Source organism: Melanaphis sacchari, unplaced genomic scaffold (genome assembly GCF_002803265.2).
Source record: "Melanaphis sacchari strain LSU unplaced genomic scaffold, SCAv2.0 Contig221_pilon_pilon, whole genome shotgun sequence".
NCBI lineage: Eukaryota > Metazoa > Arthropoda > Insecta > Hemiptera > Aphididae > Melanaphis > Melanaphis sacchari.
The window spans coordinates 1,391,553-1,411,296 of record NW_020271098.1 but is presented as its reverse complement, the minus strand read 5'-3'; the positions used below and the strand labels follow the sequence as shown (position 1 = coordinate 1,411,296).

Genomic DNA, 19,744 nt, shown 5'->3' with positions numbered 1-19,744 from the left:
GATGTAGCAATCCGTTATTATAAAAAATTTCATTCCGAACTTTAATTTAGAATGTAAAATTATTACAATCTTATGTTGGTAATGTGTTTATCAATTAATTCAAATAGGATTAAATAAAATCTTTCAATGAGATCGTCCTCTTTAGTTTTATGTTTTATTTTCCATATTTTTTTTTCAATTCACTCTAATAAAATAATCTATTAATGAGAATAACTGTTAATAAATATTTAAACCAAAAAAATATAAAGAATCAATTTAACGTACAATAAAAACTATTATAGCAGAAAATAAATAAATAACTGAAAGTTTCAAATAAAACAAAATCACATTGAATTTTATTTATTTATTCATTTTTGCATGAACAAAGTAAAATTATGAACCATTTTTAATTAAATTTTTTTTTAAGCGTTAAATTTAAGAGTAACAATTAATATTTAATGCATTTTATTTTACTCTTTAGTGTTTATACTGAAATTGTAAGAATGTGTTTACTTTTATAAACTTTTTGTACCCTTTGAAATGTTAATTTAATCAATTTCTCAGCGTTTTTGAGTTTATAATAACAATAGTCAGAACTACAAACAGTTTTTTGAAACAAAAACATAACCATTTATTATCAATCTATCTTCATCGCTAATAATAGTATTTTAAATATAATAAATTATACTATTAATTAAAATTGGAATAAACAAATTATATATATTATATTTATGTATAATATAATAAATAATTTTCTAATACACATTATGAGGACTAGAAGTATTTAAAAAGCTTACGGACAATTTTAGTTATTCAGTTAAATTCTTATATTGTACTCGTACAAATGAATCGATAATTGCAGAAACATCACGAGTCACATATTTTATGAAAATTAAATTAATTTATAAGTAAAAACTTATAATATTCATGTATTTCTAAGCATTAAGTGTAAAAAACGTCTTTATTCGTACTGTTTTTATCTATAAAATTACAACCAAAAATCTAATCAAGGACATTGATTCTCAGATTTTGTTAAAAAATTAAATATTAACATTACTTATGCATAATTTAACAAAGTTATACATATAATTTAATTACATAAAATAATTGCTAATATAATATTGAAATAGCGTGTTTCGAAAACTTTTAATTGTCAAACTCAATTAATGAAATTCGAAAGATATCTATAGCATTATATTATTGTGAGTTATAGGTTTTATTTTATAAATTAAGAAGCTTGATTTTTAATAGTCATTTTCATATTCTTCCATTTTATAATTAGAATTGTAATTATAATGAAATGAAACATAACTTAATTTCGACCCAAAATTATAGTGTAAGTATTAATTGATACACTGAAAATTTTTTAATTTAATAATAATAATATAATACGCTTAAAAATAAATTAATTTAATAAAAATTATAATATAATTGTATTTTTATTTTTTATTTTTATTTAATATACAAATAAAAAAGTATAAAACTTACCCCAGCCAATAAACATATAAACGCGAAGCTTGATATTTTCCCTGGTGAAAGTTTCTACAACCAAAATATACAGGTACAAGCCTAAACAAATGTTTAAATAAAAAAGCATTTATAAAACAATTAAAATTTCCATTCAAAGGTTTCATGTAATCCTTACCTTCAACAAACATCCAAAAGAAATTTGTTAAAACAAAATAATGTAACGAAAATGTAAACAACACACAAGCGTTATTACTAGATGAAAGCCATTCCTAAAACAAAAATATAAATGTATTTTTTATTTAATCAATTTTTTTTTTTTTTTGAATCAACATATTAATGGTTATTTTTTTTATTTTTGTATGCACCAAATCTTTTATGAATGTGTTTAAATAATATCAGGTTCAGTAATTCAATATCAATTAAGAATATTTTACAGAGAAAAAAACTGTAATATGATTAATAAATAATAATTAATTAAATTTTATAAATTAATTTGAAATATTTAAAAAATTAAAATTTAAAAATAACGAATCAATATTATTGAAAATTGTAAATATTAAAATTATTATTATTATTATTATTATTATTATATATACAACTTTAACTTTGTAAGTTATTAACTTTTACAATTTTTTTCATTTAAAAATTTTCTTAGTTATGTTTTTATTGATTTTAAATATCTAGGCTGATAGCAATTGAACATTCGATTTGATAATATTAAACACATTTTCTTATATAGTCCAGTTAAACATTTTGACTTTCTAAATCAAAAATTATAAATGAATAACTTGTTACGAAATATTAAAAACACAACTAATGAAAATTTTTGTTTAGTAAATTATTTACAAACCTGTAGGGTTGATGTCAATATCCATGTAAAGTCAGATAGAATATAAGTGCACATCAAATTTGTGTGGATTGTGTTTCTTAAGCACCGTAAATCTCTGAAAAAATTAATATTTTTTATTCATACATAAATACATGTTAAATATAATTTAAGTTTCTAAATTCTTTTAACTATAGTATATAGTTAAATTTATAAAATAATATGTGGTAATGAGAAGTGGACAAAAAATAAACTTTGTGAACAATTCACTCGGTAGAAATTTAATTTAAATAATAATAAAATAATACAATTTTTTTTTCGTATTTAATTATTATTGACATAAATAACTCAAATAGTTACAGAAAATATTTCTAAAATATGCATGAGCCTAAAACCTGGCTACCTATAGGCTATAAGTTATAAATCTCATCGTATTGTATCAATATTCTCGAAGTTCAAATAGTTATAAAGCTATTTTACACAGTTAAAATAATGTATAGTATATATTTTTTAAATGTATATTTTACCGCTATATCATATTATTTGTATTATTTTAAGCAACTGATCAGTGTCATTGTTTAAATATTCGGTTGATTGATATAAATCGTAAAACTATGGTTATTCATTTGTTTAATAGAAATATTCATCAAAACAAAAATAGCTTAGAAGGCTGTTTTAATGGTGCATGTACTCGTATGTAATCAAAAAAAAAAAAAAAAAAAAAGAGTAGAAAAGCTATACCTTTGAAGTTTAAAAAATCCATTTCTTTATAACACAAAGGTATTTTTGAAGCAGTATTAAAATATTAGATACAAGATTCCATTTATACGCTCTCAGCATTTTTTAAGCTAAACAAAATACAACTAAACTACAAGGTATTGTTGTTTTTAGCTGATACGGTTAAACTTTCGAAAATACAAATATAAAACAGAATCATTTGCCAAGTTAATTTTTAGAACATAATCACATATTTCAATCTAATACAGAAAACGCAGGTAGACTGTAAAATACTTACCTAAACAACGAAAATAAATAAATAAATCTCACGCATTAAAATTTCATAATTTTATAACGGGGATTTAAAAAATATTTTTTAATGAGAAACTTTTCAACTAAATTTTGAAATTGCATTTTGAATCCAAGACTCATATGCCATACTCAACTACTTACAAAGAAACATTGTACAATAAATGTTTGTACTAAATACGAGCACTTATAACCTAACCATTGCTATTTTATAATTAATAAATATCTTATATTGTAAAGTTAGTATAAATCAAAACTTACACGAACATTCATAGTAGCAAGAAATTCAAAAATAATAAATTAAATAATTATTTAGTTATTATTTAGGTGGTCAATAGTCAATGTGTAAGTATACGAGTAAGAACAAACTAATATTATATATATTATAATTGATACAATATTACAATTTAAATAACATAAAAACACTTACAATAACCAAAATAAAATTGGTCAACAATAAAATAAAATCACAACCATACATTTGTAGCCTTCTTCAATGCTGTGAAAAATAAATTTAAATAAATAAATAAAAAATTCTGATAAGATACGAGAGTGAGTAAGATGGACTACTGGAGCGAAAATCTTTAAATTTAAAAGCAATGATAAATCATAGTATTCGAATAACGACTTAGTGTGGATTTTGAATGATCCATGAATCGTTAGAATTTATCTTAAAATTCTTAAAATAAGTATACTTAACTTTAACTTTTCAATTTTTTATGATTTAAAAAAAAGAAAAGCACTTTGAAAATTTGATAAACAAAAATTTAAAAATAATTTATTTATCCACATTTTAATCTATAATGTTACTAAATGTATTTCTAGACTCCAAGTTTAAAAATCACATAAAAATGTTCATGTTTTTCGAAACAAAAATGTTTATTGTAAAATCAATACATTATGAGTTCTAGACAGGATCTAAATTAAACAAAGTAACTCGCACTATACTTTGATACATACCTAGATAACATTTATTTTAGATTTGAACCACATGGATGAAATCAATGAAGCAATTTAGTTCTAAAAATTATTTTTTCAATAAAAAATTTTAGTGCAGTAAAAAAAAAAAAATATATATATATATATAATTTACCAGCACTTTTTAGTTCTGCTAGTTTATTATTATAGGATACACAACATTATCCTATATTTAGTTTTACGTAATTTATAAAAAAAAAAAAATAATTGATAATTATTATATTTTTTTTTCTTAATTATTAATTAAGTTTTTTAATACATTTTTCATTTTGTCACTTAATAGACTTACTTGAAGTAAACAAATATGGAAACAGCTGCCACCAATGCCACTAATGATATAGTATAACCACCGTAATAAAAGTATGATGTGTATACAATCGATGGATCTGGATATAATGGATTATTTGTATCCAAAGGTCGGCAATTCATATAATCGGAAGAATTTTCCCAAACACCATTCGATTTACAACGGCGACTAGCATTTTCTGTGAAAAATAATAGAATTTTATTACTCCAACTAAATGTACATACAACAATTTATCATAAAATAAATCAAATATCCTATTTTAAATTAATTTCTGTGAAATTAAAATAACAAAGTATTTAAAATCAGATAATCATAGTAAAAAAAAATTATATGATCAGTAATTTATATATAAAAATAACTTTACAAAAACGTTATAAAAACTAATAATTTAAATTGATGAATTTCAACATTTTCCCCGTTTTTATTGCAAGAAAATTAATAAAAATTTAAGAGTTAAATAAAAATATGTAATTTCTATGACTTGTATTATAATTATTTAGTGTAAATTACCAAATTTTTTAAAGCTTAAACAATTATATCATGAAACTAATACGTATTAGGTACACCGATTTTAAAATCTGACGATCCTACTTAAGTCATACATTATAGACCAGTATAAAATCTTTTTTAATGGTAAGCCCTTTGAACTCATAGTGCTTAAAAACATTGAACGTGCTCTTCACTTTACATTGTTAATGGACCAGCGTGGCTTTTTCCCCTGGTCATTCCACAATAATTAGTTCTTTAAATTTTTCTTTTTTTATTTGCGATATTCTTAGAGATAGAGCCGACTTCACGAAAGCGTTTGATTTTATTGATTATACCTCTCTTATTTATTGATTATACACACTGGATAGGCTGGGTATTGGTTTTCTTCTTTTGTCATGGTTTCATTCATATCTGATGGACAGATGGTAATAATATGTTAGGTTATTCAATATTTCATCAAATAAATTCAAGGTTTCTTCCAATGTCTCGCTAGGTGGACATTTATCCCCACTACTATTTAATCTTTTTACTAACTCAATCTTTAACAATGTAATTTCGGTTCGTTTACTTATTTTTGCTAATAGTGTGAAGCTTTTCTTTCGTTTATTTTCCAATATCAATTGTGGTATCCTTCAATCATCATTCAATACTTTTGTTAGGTCAATAATTTAGAGTCCTTATCTTATAAGTGAAATAAAACTAGTTGAATGAGTGCAGAATAGCTTTCTTCTAAAATGTATTATTTCTAACATTCTTGGTGAACTGGGGGACTTAACCCTTAATTTCTTCTCTCTTGAGGACAGGCGACTAAGGGTCAATCAAACCTTCCTATTAAAATTAATTCAGAGTAAAATTTATGCTCCGCGGCTCCCTGAACGTATAAGCCTAAAAGTTCCTACTATCAATACTAGATCCACTGAGTTTTTCTACATCCTAACTTTCTATTCAAACTTTTTTATCAAATTATAATTTTATTAGAACTATGCGCAGTTTAAATAATAATAATGTTGATATATGGCCTTCAATATTTGTAATTTGACTGTGTTTTTATTTTTAATTAATATTTACTTTTGTTATTTACATCACTTATGTAATTTAATGTTTAACAATTACCTTAATGTTATGTATAATTTTATACTGTTATATGCAAAAGCCGTTTGACACTTATATCAATAAATACTAATCACAAATATTATATTATTCTCAATAATATATTTATTGATTATACTTATATTTATATAAAACAAATTAAATGGCATAAAACAGTATGAATTCCCGGATTGCAATCGATGAAAATCATCAATAGTAATTTAAATATACCTATTATATAATATGCTTGGAAATAGAAGATGACACACGCTGTTTCATCTCAGAATAATTTTTGTTAGCAATAATAATTTATCATTAATTTAAGTTTTAAGACATACATTACAATAAATGATCTTTTCAATTACAAAGTGTATACAACAAAACAACTTCCTCAGTTTTGTTTTTTGTATTTGTACAATTTAATAAACAAACATGGAATATTCGTGTTAGAATTTAAACTATTTAGATATTAGATGCCTAAACTAACAAGGTATTTTCGCTATATATACTTATGCACTAATAATATTCATACAAATAATAATATAATAATATTTATTATCACGTGTTAGAATACGTCACCGCGTAAGACGACTGACGATAACTCAGTGATCACAATAATAATTTCAACCATATTTACAAATAAACTATATTTATATTTTGTGTGTTGTTTAATATTATAACGCAAGTATAAAATCAAGTTATCTCATACAAAAATCTTGTCTAAACAATCGCTCCTTTAAAATTTATCACAACCTGCAGTAATAGATACTCAAAACAATTATTCGAGAATGCCTACGGAAACTGGAGAAAGGGCAATACATAGTTTTAACATTAACTATAAAAATATACTTCATACAAACATTGGTAAAAAGTGGAAAACTTTACTTACCAGAAACCCACTGCAGACGCTATTACAATTATCTATTTCTAATGTATTTCTAATAGTGGTAGGTATTGCTCTTTTCTTGTATACTTTCTAGATTTCATATCAGAAAATAGTTCAATCCTTAAAATTTAGGCAAACAGTATTGCCCTACTATCAACTGCTGTAAATTATTTCACCCACAATTTTTCAATTTAATTCTCAACGGGACACTCTTTTTCAATGGTTTAATAACTATAAAATACAAATTAACAAATCAAAATTTTCATTTTTTGCTTTCACACTAAGACACCACAAAAATTAAAAACACCATCATTCTTCACTCAACTGTAATTAAATAGTATAGCCAAATACTGGATAAAAATTAACTTACTACCTAATCTCTTATTTTAAAAATTAATGCAAGAAACTTAAGAAACTTAATCGAAAACTTCTCCTGTTAAAACCACATGGAAATTCTATTATCTCTTAAGCTTTTCTTTCAACTAAGACTTTTCCATAACTACTATATGCTTATTACATAATATACCATAAACACTAAGATTCCGCTTAGAATTCTAATAAAAAAGCTTTCAATTCTTCAAAAAAATCTGAATTTGTTTAATTGCTTGAGCATCCTGGATAATCGCATAAGAATATCTAAGATTATATATCAAATTCTATAGAATCAATCAAACTTTTACATTTGTTATCAAATACTTCAATGTAAAACTCCATTAAAATGTCAATCAGCTGATACATCATATGTAATAAGTCATCTAGCTTCAAACATACTTTCTGGAATTCCTCAAAGTTGACTCGAATAGAAACAGTGCCATGCCATGACAATTTAATTAATTTGAAATAATCAGTTGTCTTAAGTTGACACGGTCCGCAATAGTTTTAAGTATTCATAGTTTCAATGTATAAGCACTATAATGACCTGTCTAACAATTTTCAACCACCACGATAAGACACAACGAAGTCACCTGTCGACTCCCCGTCATATTTAAATACAGCACAAAGTGAGACGAGTGATCGCATTGCGTACCACATACTGTCGGCGGCAGAAGTCGATCACTCACTCCGTTTCCTACTGTTATTCTCACCACGTCACAGACATATAGTAGTTCTCGTGTATTCTCGTGTAACCTATAAACGTGTATGAACCTTCAATGCCTACAACGTACCATTATTTTTTTTTTTTTTTTTTATTATTATTATTACAAATATTTAAAATATGTGATATTAAAACAATTATAACGACTTAGCTATTCATATTACATCAATACAAAATTATATTTCTATATATACTGAATTCAGCGTTTCGTTTAACTTAAATAAATATTTAGGTAAAAAATAAACAGATTTGTTTTATCTTCATTACGATCGCCGAATCAAATTAACTAAAAACGAAATATTAGTTCGGTATCCTGATTCGGATAAACAGCAGCCGCACTTCCGCAGCAAACTATATGACTTCCTTTCATGTATTTTTTCACTATTATGAATTAATTGTAAATAAATAACTAATTGATTGTCATAAATATATCTAATTTAAAAAAAAAAATGTAGATCAGTGTGATATTTTTTGTGTGCATTGGAAATGTTCTACAACCACTAAACTTAAACAAAAAGTAAGGCATTTCGAAAATGACAATGTTTTCTATTACACTACGTAATGTTTTCATAAGCTGTTTAATTTTAACAAAAACGAGAAATACATTTTTTTCTGTTTAACAAAAACGTCTACAGTGCTTACCTGGTAAAAAAAACTACCATATAGTGATATAAATAGTATAGCTGTATGCCTGTACTTCCAAATTGCAGCTTTAATGTAACGCCCAATGATATTATAATATGTCTATTCATTTTCTTCTATATATAATTATAACTATGAAAATTCAAAAACTAAGAGTTTTTCAGCAAAAAAATGAACTGAAATGTATATGTTATAACAGCTAAAAAAATCATTAATCAAATCAATTAATCAAAAAAAAAAAAATTTATTTCGATATTGAATGATTTTTAATAAAACAAATATTTACAATAATTATTTCAATTTTATAAAAATAATAATGCACCTTGAGTATTATAATAAGCGAACAATAATGTTATCAAATAACTTTATATGATGTGCCATAGCCTATAAAGTATCAATTGTAACTAAAAAAAATTTAATTTCTTAATACACTAAAATTCCTATAATTTCAATCATGAAAAAAATATTAATAATTAAAAAACTTAACAATTAATAACATTATCAGTTTATATTATATGATAAGTATATTTTAAATAATTATTACGTAACATTTTTTTTTTCTATCATCTTACAAGCTATAATATAAAACTACTACAATTATAATCAAAAATGTTATATTAAGGAACATCTCTGATAAAATATACGCGCAAAGTGGTATCGCACGTAAAAGTAGAATTATCTCACAAAATTTACACTAAGTTTGACTTCATACTAGAAAATATATTATCCATCATTAAAATAAATCAAAATTAAATCTAATAGTAAACTACATATTTATTTTTTAAAACTCAATATCACGAAGCATGCGCATGGTAGACCCGTGCGTCATTTTGGCGTTCGGCACCACAGCGTCATTAGTCATTACAATTTGTATTAAGACACACGTCCACCTTTTAACTTTTTGATGTACGATGATGCCAAAACAGCAATATGAAAAAATAAAAATTAAGTTATTCACGAATATTAAGCAGTATAGTACAAAAGTGCCTACGTGGTTATAAAGTTATAAATAAGATAAATGTTTTAAAATTTAATCTAACTACATAAGTCTTATACATTATTTTCCTCGTCATAATTGTATCATTAAACTATATATTTAAATAATTGAATAATATATAACGTTAATTTATTTATATAATAAATACAAATTATTAATAGGAAAAAAAATAAATTAAGGTAATAAAAATAAATGTATTGTTCTAATGTATTTTAATTTTAATAAATAAGAAAGTCCATTTAAATCATTACAATGTTATAAAACAATTAACAACAAAATGTAATTAAATTATAAGGTGGATACAAAATTTCTGATGTAATTCATTTCAACTGTACTATATTATATCTAATAAGATAAAACTAAATAATATTACTTACGTGATGTATCATAACGCATTCCATTCAATTCATCAAAACATGCTTGGTAAACTACAGTACCAGGTTTCGAAGCTTTCCAACATAACAATAGATCCCAATGACTAGGACACCAACCAGGATTTAGTACTTTTTCCGTTGGACAAGTCTAAATAGATTTTTTCCAAAAAAATTGTATTAGTGTATAAAAAAATAAACATAATTTTTTATAGAAATGAACATATAATATACTTCATGAGTAATAAAAATATTTACATAATATTATGTTAAGTGCAGTACATCTATTCATTCAAAACTATTTTGTATACATAAAATGATAAAATTTAAAATTAATATACTACATCGTTTACCATAACCCACTAGTGAATACAAATATATAATATAATTAATTTATCAATTTAAAAATACGTAATTACAGTGGAACCTCGATAACTCGAATCGGTTGGGGGCGAAAAAAAATTCAAGTTATCAAAAATTCGACTTACAGAGGTTACACATATGATATGTTATAAAGTAGGGGCCAAGACATTCTTTATAGTTATCAAAAATTCGACTTATAGAAGTTCGAGTTATCGAGGTTCCACTGTAATTTTCATTTATAAATTATAAGATAAAATAAAACACCTAAAAAGATATTTAATTTGAACAATAAACATAATTATTTAAATTTTTAAACTATTTATTTATTTTATACTCACGTTATTCGTAGTAGTGAAATTCATCATCAATTTGAATTTCAGTTATTCCTTAAACAAAATAAATTGAAAATTATAAACTTAGAACTTTAAAGAATATAGTGTAGTCAACTATTCAAAATATATTGTAATTTATAAAGCCATTACTAGAAAAATAACTATTCAATATTAATGTATAATTATATCAATGGATATTATTAATTCAGGGTTATGAAAGAGGTGCCAAATAGGTAACTAAAATATTTTAAATTAAAACTTTAAAAACATATAAAAATCGTTTCTGTAACAGTTTATTAAATGTATGTACCTAATGTATTCTAGAAAGATATTTTTATATATTTATTATTTTGAGAATTGAAAACAACAGCCATTGTGGTAAAGAAATCTAAACAAATTACATTATTACCATAAACATAATATAATTTTTAAAACAAGAAACAATATTTTTATTAATTATTAGTTTTTAAAATTATAACTAAAATTGTCTTTATAGAAATAGTAAATAAATTATAAAAATTGACATATTAGTAAAGAACTTGTATTAGAAACAAAATACGAGTAATATTAAGGATGAATATTAAAACTAAATTAAAACAAGTAATTAAATGTTTTATGATATACTATTGGAACAAAATCTTTAAAGAAGATGCATAGGCACAAAATTTAAATTTAAAAATGTTAAAGCCAATTTTCTTTATACATAAATATACATGGATCAAAAAATATTAAATGCCGTATACAGAAGTATGTATAGTTAAAGTAACCACTATCATGGATTTAGAAGATTATAATTCTAGTTTAACAAGAGTTTGATATATTTTTAGTTTTAACTATGAATTATCATAATAAAAACAATACTATGAAAAATATAGTTAAAAAGCGATAAAAAAGTTTTGTAATCAAAACATAAACCTTTGAAGTTTTATAAATAATACCACCTCAATCAAATTTAATACTACCGCGAATCTGCTCGATTCAATTTAACATGATTAACTCCTATGTACTGTATTTTTAACTAGTATTTAAGTTTTCTATAAATATCATTATCACAATTTGTATAATATCTTAACTATCACCCAATGGTCATTATCAGCGCAGGTTCATCTAATAAAAAAATATATATTCCTATCTATATATTAAGATAACAACTAAATAATCTTATAATATCTGGATTGAGACAATCATAAACACGTAAAACATTTTATTTAACATTACTTTTATAAATTATAACACTTTCATAATTATAACAATATATAAATAATAATTATACCTACTATTTCAAAAAATTTTTAGATAAATACCCTATAAAAACCAAACATACTATACATATGTAAACAAAATATTAAGGTCATTTTAAGCACTTTTATTGGGATACATGTGTTTGAACACAATCTACCTCGTTAGAAAGCGATCTTTAACATCAATAAATATAAAAAATATTTAAATTTTAAATTAAATTATAACTGAATATTTTTATAAATGCAGTTAATAATAAAATTATGATATGAATCATAATCACAAACAGAAAAACTTCAGTACTTTTTTTTAAAATCCGGAAAACTAACGAAAACGGTAATATTAATACAACATAAGTTTTCAAAAAAAAAATGTATTTAATTTATATTGCATATCAAAAATAGAGTAAATATAAAATAAATTTAAAGAAACTTGAAATGTTCTCAAATATTTATATTAAAAAAATTGTAAATGAAATTTTTAAAGTATATAGATTAATAATTTTAAGTTATTGATTGACATTAAAATGTGTTACTTTTTTAGTTTTATTTGGTTACTTTTTGATACAAAAAAAAAAAAAATTCTCTTTAAGTTACATCCAATTCCCAGTTGAAATTACAAACGTAATATTATATAAAAGAATAAAATATTTTAACAAAACTGATATGAAAAAACAACTAAACATAATTAATAATTTATAAGTATTTTATAACTTAAATAATAATTAAAATATAATTTTAATCAAAATACATACAAAAATGCATTTTACTACTTAAACATACATAATAATATATAATCAAAACAATGAAGTTGGCAGCTATATAATTTAATAATCATAATGCTTTCGTGATCATCTAATTTAACAAATTATATAACTAAAACCGTAAACAATGAATATAAATTAGAAATGTTAAAAATATATTAGATACATTTATAATATCTTTAAGAATTTCTAAAATTGCTCTTTCTAATAACAAAAGAACATTTTATGATTTTAATATAGCAATACATATCAATAAAAAAAATAAGTCTATTACCCGATCAAGTTATTTATTATACATTATATTAGCAGTGTCTTACTAATTTACTCACGACGTATTACGCATACTAATAAATGAATAAAATTTCATAAAGTAATAATGAAAAAGTCTCAGTTCAAGCATAAAGTTTCAATAAAAAATCAATACCATCATATTATTGGTTTAAAAAATAATGTTTTCAAAATATTTTTTTTCAACGGCAATATGAAACTGCTTTACGCTACCTACCCATTTATAACACGTATATTTAACAAAAGCTAATTAACTAATAGATTGCAATTCAAAACGATTTTAAACTCATTCTTATTATTTTTTTTATTTGTTAACAGTAAATTGTTTTTAAAAAAAGCGAAAACAAATATCAATTTTATACCTAACTAAAATTATACAACTTTAATAATAATATAATGATATATATTATTATTATTTTAGGTATTTTTAGGTTTTAACATTAATATACTTTATATTAAATTTATTATTTAGTTGAAACTTTAAACTATAAATATTTCAAATCTTTGATCGTTGATTATCATTAATACCTAACTTAAAATATTCAAATAATCTTGTATAGACAGTTAAAATAAAGAAAACTATTTAAAATTGGGTTTTTAAATTGCAATAATTTATCGTTACATTCAAATTTATAAAATTAATTTACCAACATTGAATTTAACAAAGCGAGAAAAATCTCCAGCATCATCTAATCTCTGAATCCTTTTCGGTTTTTTTAATAACTACACTTTTATATTCATAAAAATATTATCTGTATGAATAATATACATAATGTGTGCTACACAGTTATGCAAATTAAAATCAACATTTAACTATAAATAAGTGATAATGATAACTTATAAATAAACTAACTATACATTTTACTTAGATTTTATTATATCGTACTACAGTTTTTGTTTTTAAATTAATCAATGTTCAGTATGGACTATTTTTAGTGAATAATTCATAATGTGTGATGTTTTTACAACGCTATAATCAATGTTCATATTATTTATAAGTTAAAATTAATGATAACAGTTTTTGAACATGTATTTGGAAGTCAATTACTACTTCTTACCATTAAACCTATCTTCTTTATAAAGAATTTGTATTGCATGCATACATGCTAAAATCAAATTTTCTATTTACTTTAAAAACTTCTAAAGTATATGTAAATTTTATTTATAGTAATTGAATATATACAATACACATGTTTACAAGTATTATAGAATTTCTCAAACATCTGATAAATTAATTTATTTTACAATCAATATCGAATAAAATCTTTTGTTCAAAACAAGTAACAATATGTAGAATTTTTAAAAATCGTAAATATGTCCAATACATTAACGAATATATTGAATGTCTATTATATTCAGTATTTTAATAAAATTATAGATAAACCTAATAAATATATATTAAAAATAATAAAATTTAAAAATGTACAACTAGGAAATTGTTTCATCACTTTATAATAATATAAAAACATATTAATAACTTAAATATGTTTATAATTTACATATTAAAAGAAAATATTTAAATTTTAAAAAATTATCAATTTATATGTTCATAAAATAACTTCAATTATAAGTAAGGACCGGATTTATATACACAAAAAAATTCTCAAAATATGCTTCTAAAAATTCTGTAATATGTTACAAAATATGCACTAAAAATTTAATTGAAAATATTTTATTTAAAATTATGTAAAAAATAAGTAATAATTAATTAAATATTAAAAAAGGTATAAAAATGTTTTGAAAGTATGAAAAAGTATTTTGTCATATTCACCATTTAACATTCTTTATCTTCAATCCATAAAATATTAGCCCACACCAATAAAAAATTAAAACAAAAATTAATCTATATTAATATATTATACATATTATGTTGCATAAGAGTATATTATCTTATCTTTGGCAATAAAGACCAGTCGTAATTTTATCGATGTGGCTGTGGACGAGAAAATAAGACGAAATACAAATATATGTGCTATAAATAATAATATGCACTATAAAACTATTAATATGCATTAAATATCCATTTAATAGGTAAAACCGTTGAAATATATAAAATGTGCAAAATACAATTAATGTTATTTTAAAAAGAATGATCTAAATCGGGGAAAATTCTCATCAGATTTTAAAAATCGTATTCCAATACATATATGCATTTGCATATAAATCTAGTCCCTAATTATAAGTTTTTAGAATTTAAAAAAAAAAATGCTTAAGTTTATTAGATGTTAAGTATGAATAGGAGGATTAAAAATAAAACAAAACTTTGAGTAAAATAAAAATAGGGTTTCTTTCTAAAGTGGTAGATCAAATCCACCACTTCAATAATATACTGAATTAATCAGTGCTTTAAGCATTAAAAAAATGTACAACTTTTCTGATTTTTTTAATTTAGTGAGACAGTGATGGGATATTAGTCACAGTTAATCTATTACTTAGTATGTTTTTGTCAATAACTTTGCAAAAATAATTGAATAGTTAATTAATCGAATAATTAAAGATGTCCTTTATATTGTCAGAACTATATTAACATATTTTTTAAATGTCTATACTTAGTTGAACAAATTTTATAATAGACCTGTGGTGTTAAGTTTTGAACAGTAGATATATAAAAATAAATGGTAAACTTTAATTTTCTAGGCACTTTTTGATTATCCAGGTAAGTTATTTCGTTATTTACTATTAAATTTCATTTACAGTTATGCTATGCAAATTTACTCGTAGTAGAGTTTAATATTTATGTGCATTTCAATTAATGAAGTAGCATAAAATTATACATTAAACAACATTAAAATGACGTATTTATGATTCAATAACATAAATGTCATATTGGTAGATACAATGAATCAGAATAAATCTTTTTTTATGTTTAAAATTAATATACAACTTTAATATTGTAATTTACACAACTTTAAGATCTATAAATCACAAATTTCAACATTTCAAATATAAAAAAAAAACATTTCAAGATAGTGCATGTTCAATTTGTACATTTGTAAATTAACGTTGTAATTATACACTATAATTTAGTTGATTCTTAATTGTATTTGCCACTAATGTTTTTAATTTTAAGTTACAACTAAATATTTTATCATGTCGTTTTCATAGGATAAAAATATACCTATAAGATATATTGTGGTTGATGGATAACTTAAAATATAAGTCAATTTTAAAAATAATTATTAATTACAATAACCATTTTCTTAGTTTTGCGTATCTACTTAAATTTTAAACACTTAACTATTAAGTATAGGTAATCATACAATTGACTCATAGCTGTAATAAATATAGAAATAGTTAAAATCATTTTGCAATAGATCTAAAAATAACAGAAAGCGAAAGCAAATGTAATTTGCGCACACGATTTCTTATAGATTTTGCTAATTATATATTAATTTACGTACTGTGCTAGTACCCATTGAATATACAAAGCTAAATATGCAATCAACAAAAAATATAATTCCACGATTAAAAATAATTTACATACATTTTTTTTAATTATTATTTTTATGATTTATATGTTTTAAAATAATAATTTTAGTTTCATATTTAATTGATAAACTAAAAATAATAAAACCTATAAAACTCTCTATCAATAAATCTAAAGAAACTAAAACAGAGACTAGTATTTAATTAATAGTAGGTGTCTAGGGTGGTATTGTTTCATGTAATCTACCTATAAGCAAATGGTTTGTGGTACAGTGCCAATTATTTACCGGCTACTTGGTACATAAATAAGTAAAGAACTGTATTGTGCTTGTGCAAAATACTAGTATTTAGACCAGTGGTAGTAGTATAGTGTCCATACGGGTAACATAAGTACCATAGTAAAGTTAATGCTTATGGCTTGAAGACCCAGAAAATAACGTAACTAAAAAAATTAATAATTAAGACTATAAATCTAATATATTTGCATGCTTTTTTTCTGCTATATCATAAATGAAAATAGATTCGGTCATCAGTGGTGATTTTTAAGTAAAATAAATTGTGAAAATCATGTTTAAAACCCATAGATATTCAAATTGTGTTGTCGCAGTAGAAACATTTTAAAACAAATATTTTATTGTTTCAAAATAAAATCGTCAAATATTACTGCCTATTCATGGATGTATTAGGCCGGGGACTATCAGCGATCGCCCTGGCAGCAAACTTTTAAGGACAACATTATTTGACATGGCCTATTCTTCTGTTAATAAATAAATATGTAAATTGGTTTACATTTTTTTTTTTTTTTTTGTCAATGATATTTTTAGTGGTCCGCCTTCGATAAAATTAAAAGTGTTCTCTCATATCATTTGATTTAAAATTTATATAAAAAAAAAAAAAACATAATTCTTAGGGCAGGGGAGGCGGAAAAATATTAGCATTCGAGAGCTACATTTCTGAATACATCTCTATGCTTATTATCATGACTTCGCGAGAAATTTTGTAACTATAAACTGCAGCCATCTATGGAAGACTTATTCTACATTGCAAAATTATAATTCGTGTGACAGTAAATCACAGCGAAAAGTTTGTCGATTCACATAGCTGTAGTACATACGCAAACCATCAAGAGTATTTTGCCCTTTGGGGATATTTAAAAAGTATTACTGAAAAAAAAAACAAACGGTGCAACTCCACTTTTAGATTTTCATCTCTATAAACAATAAATAAGAAATCCTATACACTGTAAGGAATATATATATACAAAGCATTCCTTCAGAACAAGTAGAAAACATTCAGTAATTAAAAGATAGTTATAGTCATATTTATTTTTATTAGAAATTAGAATTATAAAAAGATAAATATTAATAAAATATATCATAGTTTTTAATTTTTAGTTTCAATCACCAGAGACTTATTGTCCAAATAATATTTTGTAATATATATTTAATAATGTACCCTTACTAATATTATCATTTTGTTATAATTTTTTGGCAATTGATTATTTTTATATAGGTATAATAAATCAAATTATTAATTAACTAAAATTATTTAATTAAAACTAATGAAATAATAACTATGATAACTTATGTAAACGTAATGTAGAAAATATTAATCATATAAATCACATGTAACAACAAAAATCTTTAGATAGATCATACATTAAAATGCCGCCATATGTCCATATCTAGTTATTATGACCGTAGTTAAATAATGGACATAATATCAAAATAATTATATAGTACACTTCTTATAAAAATATTTTCTTCTGAACACTTTTAGACGCAATTTACTATTACTGTGTAATTTACAATTACCAAATAAGTGATTTTTGCTATTTTTTTAGAGTTCAAATTAAACAAACATTTTTTTCGAAATAATACGTACCTAACAAAAACCTTTTAAATAATATAAAGCATATCAAAGCATTTTAATTTTAATTTTTTTTTTGTCAATGAATAAATTTTAATTAGAAAAAAATTATATTTGAATTCTAATGTTGAAAATACCTATTAATATGATGTATATGTTATTGTAAATGTTCGCAATTGATGAATGTTAATGTATTGATTAATTTTGTACTAATAATAAATATTTTTAGCCATTTTTTTAAGTATTAGTAATATCGAAATTTTTTTATTTAATTGTAATCTTGGGATGATGGGTAAGTCAGTATCATAATAACCATTAATAATACATAATTGTAGGCAATTTTGATAAAATATTTTATTACCGTACCCAGCAACTTTTATTATATCATATTTTTATATCGATAAAGGTTTCGCTCATTATACTGCCATCTAACATGCTTTTGTCATTCTTCGCAGTTACAGATTGAGTATCATTGATTTGCATATTAATTTTTAAAAAAATGTATACACTAAAAATCAGTTTTCATTGTGAAAAAGAAAATTTAATATTTATCACCGATATACCATAAATATATATTAACAAATTTTGTAAAACAAAATAAACATAATTTAAATGAATAAGTACATATTACAATTATACTATAATATGGATCAAAACCGTGCTATGTATGTCTACATTGACCAACACCGGACATACACCGTAACACACACACACACACACACACACACACACACACACACACACACATATATAAATGTATTTTTTAATGTACTTTGATAAGCAGTAAATTATGCCTTGTGTTGTATTACTAGCTTCTATAAAAAGTAAAAACTAATGGTAAATATTTTATTTTATTTTTGTATATAAATATATGGTAAATTCTATTTGCATGTTTTCGATTGAAATTGTTGTATATAATAAAATATTAAGACATGTGAGTACCTATTTAAAAAAATAAAATAATTAAAAATGTTTCTACAAAAAAAAAAAATTTTTTTTAAAAAACGTAAACTTTGGTTTACATAATAATTAATATGCACATGCATATGTTTTACAAAATATAAATATATACTTTAATTTTATCCCCATAAAATATAACAAACAACTAATAACTTATTACAAATAATAGTTTTTTATGACACTTATATTTATTAAATATGCATACACACCATTTTGTATAACATGTAAAAATAATAAGCAAAACGTAAAACAAAATTACGATAAAGTTGAAATTCACGAACTACGCACACGCGAAACTCGAAAATCGGGCGAACGAGTCGAAAACGCCGAGCACACTGAAACCGTGGA

At 22.9% G+C, this 19,744-nt stretch overlaps 1 protein-coding gene across 3 annotated transcripts in view; it reads right to left on the bottom strand.

Moving 5' to 3' along the window:
- Positions 1 to 19,744, bottom strand: part of LOC112594218 (diuretic hormone receptor-like) — a 72,735-nt gene extending 52,991 nt beyond the window's left edge. For all 3 annotated transcript variants that reach the window (XM_025338899.1, XM_025338900.1, XM_025338901.1), the window contains exons 1-7: positions 19,606 to 19,744; positions 10,858 to 10,905; positions 10,163 to 10,307; positions 4,569 to 4,764; positions 2,300 to 2,393; positions 1,625 to 1,718; positions 1,468 to 1,548 (exon numbers count right to left, since the gene is read on the bottom strand). In XM_025338899.1, the coding sequence (XP_025194684.1) occupies positions 1,468 to 1,548; positions 1,625 to 1,718; positions 2,300 to 2,393; positions 4,569 to 4,764; positions 10,163 to 10,307; positions 10,858 to 10,884 (637 nt within the window). In that variant the 5' untranslated portion in view covers positions 10,885 to 10,905; positions 19,606 to 19,744. The remainder of the gene's footprint in view (positions 1 to 1,467; positions 1,549 to 1,624; positions 1,719 to 2,299; positions 2,394 to 4,568; positions 4,765 to 10,162; positions 10,308 to 10,857; positions 10,906 to 19,605) is intronic.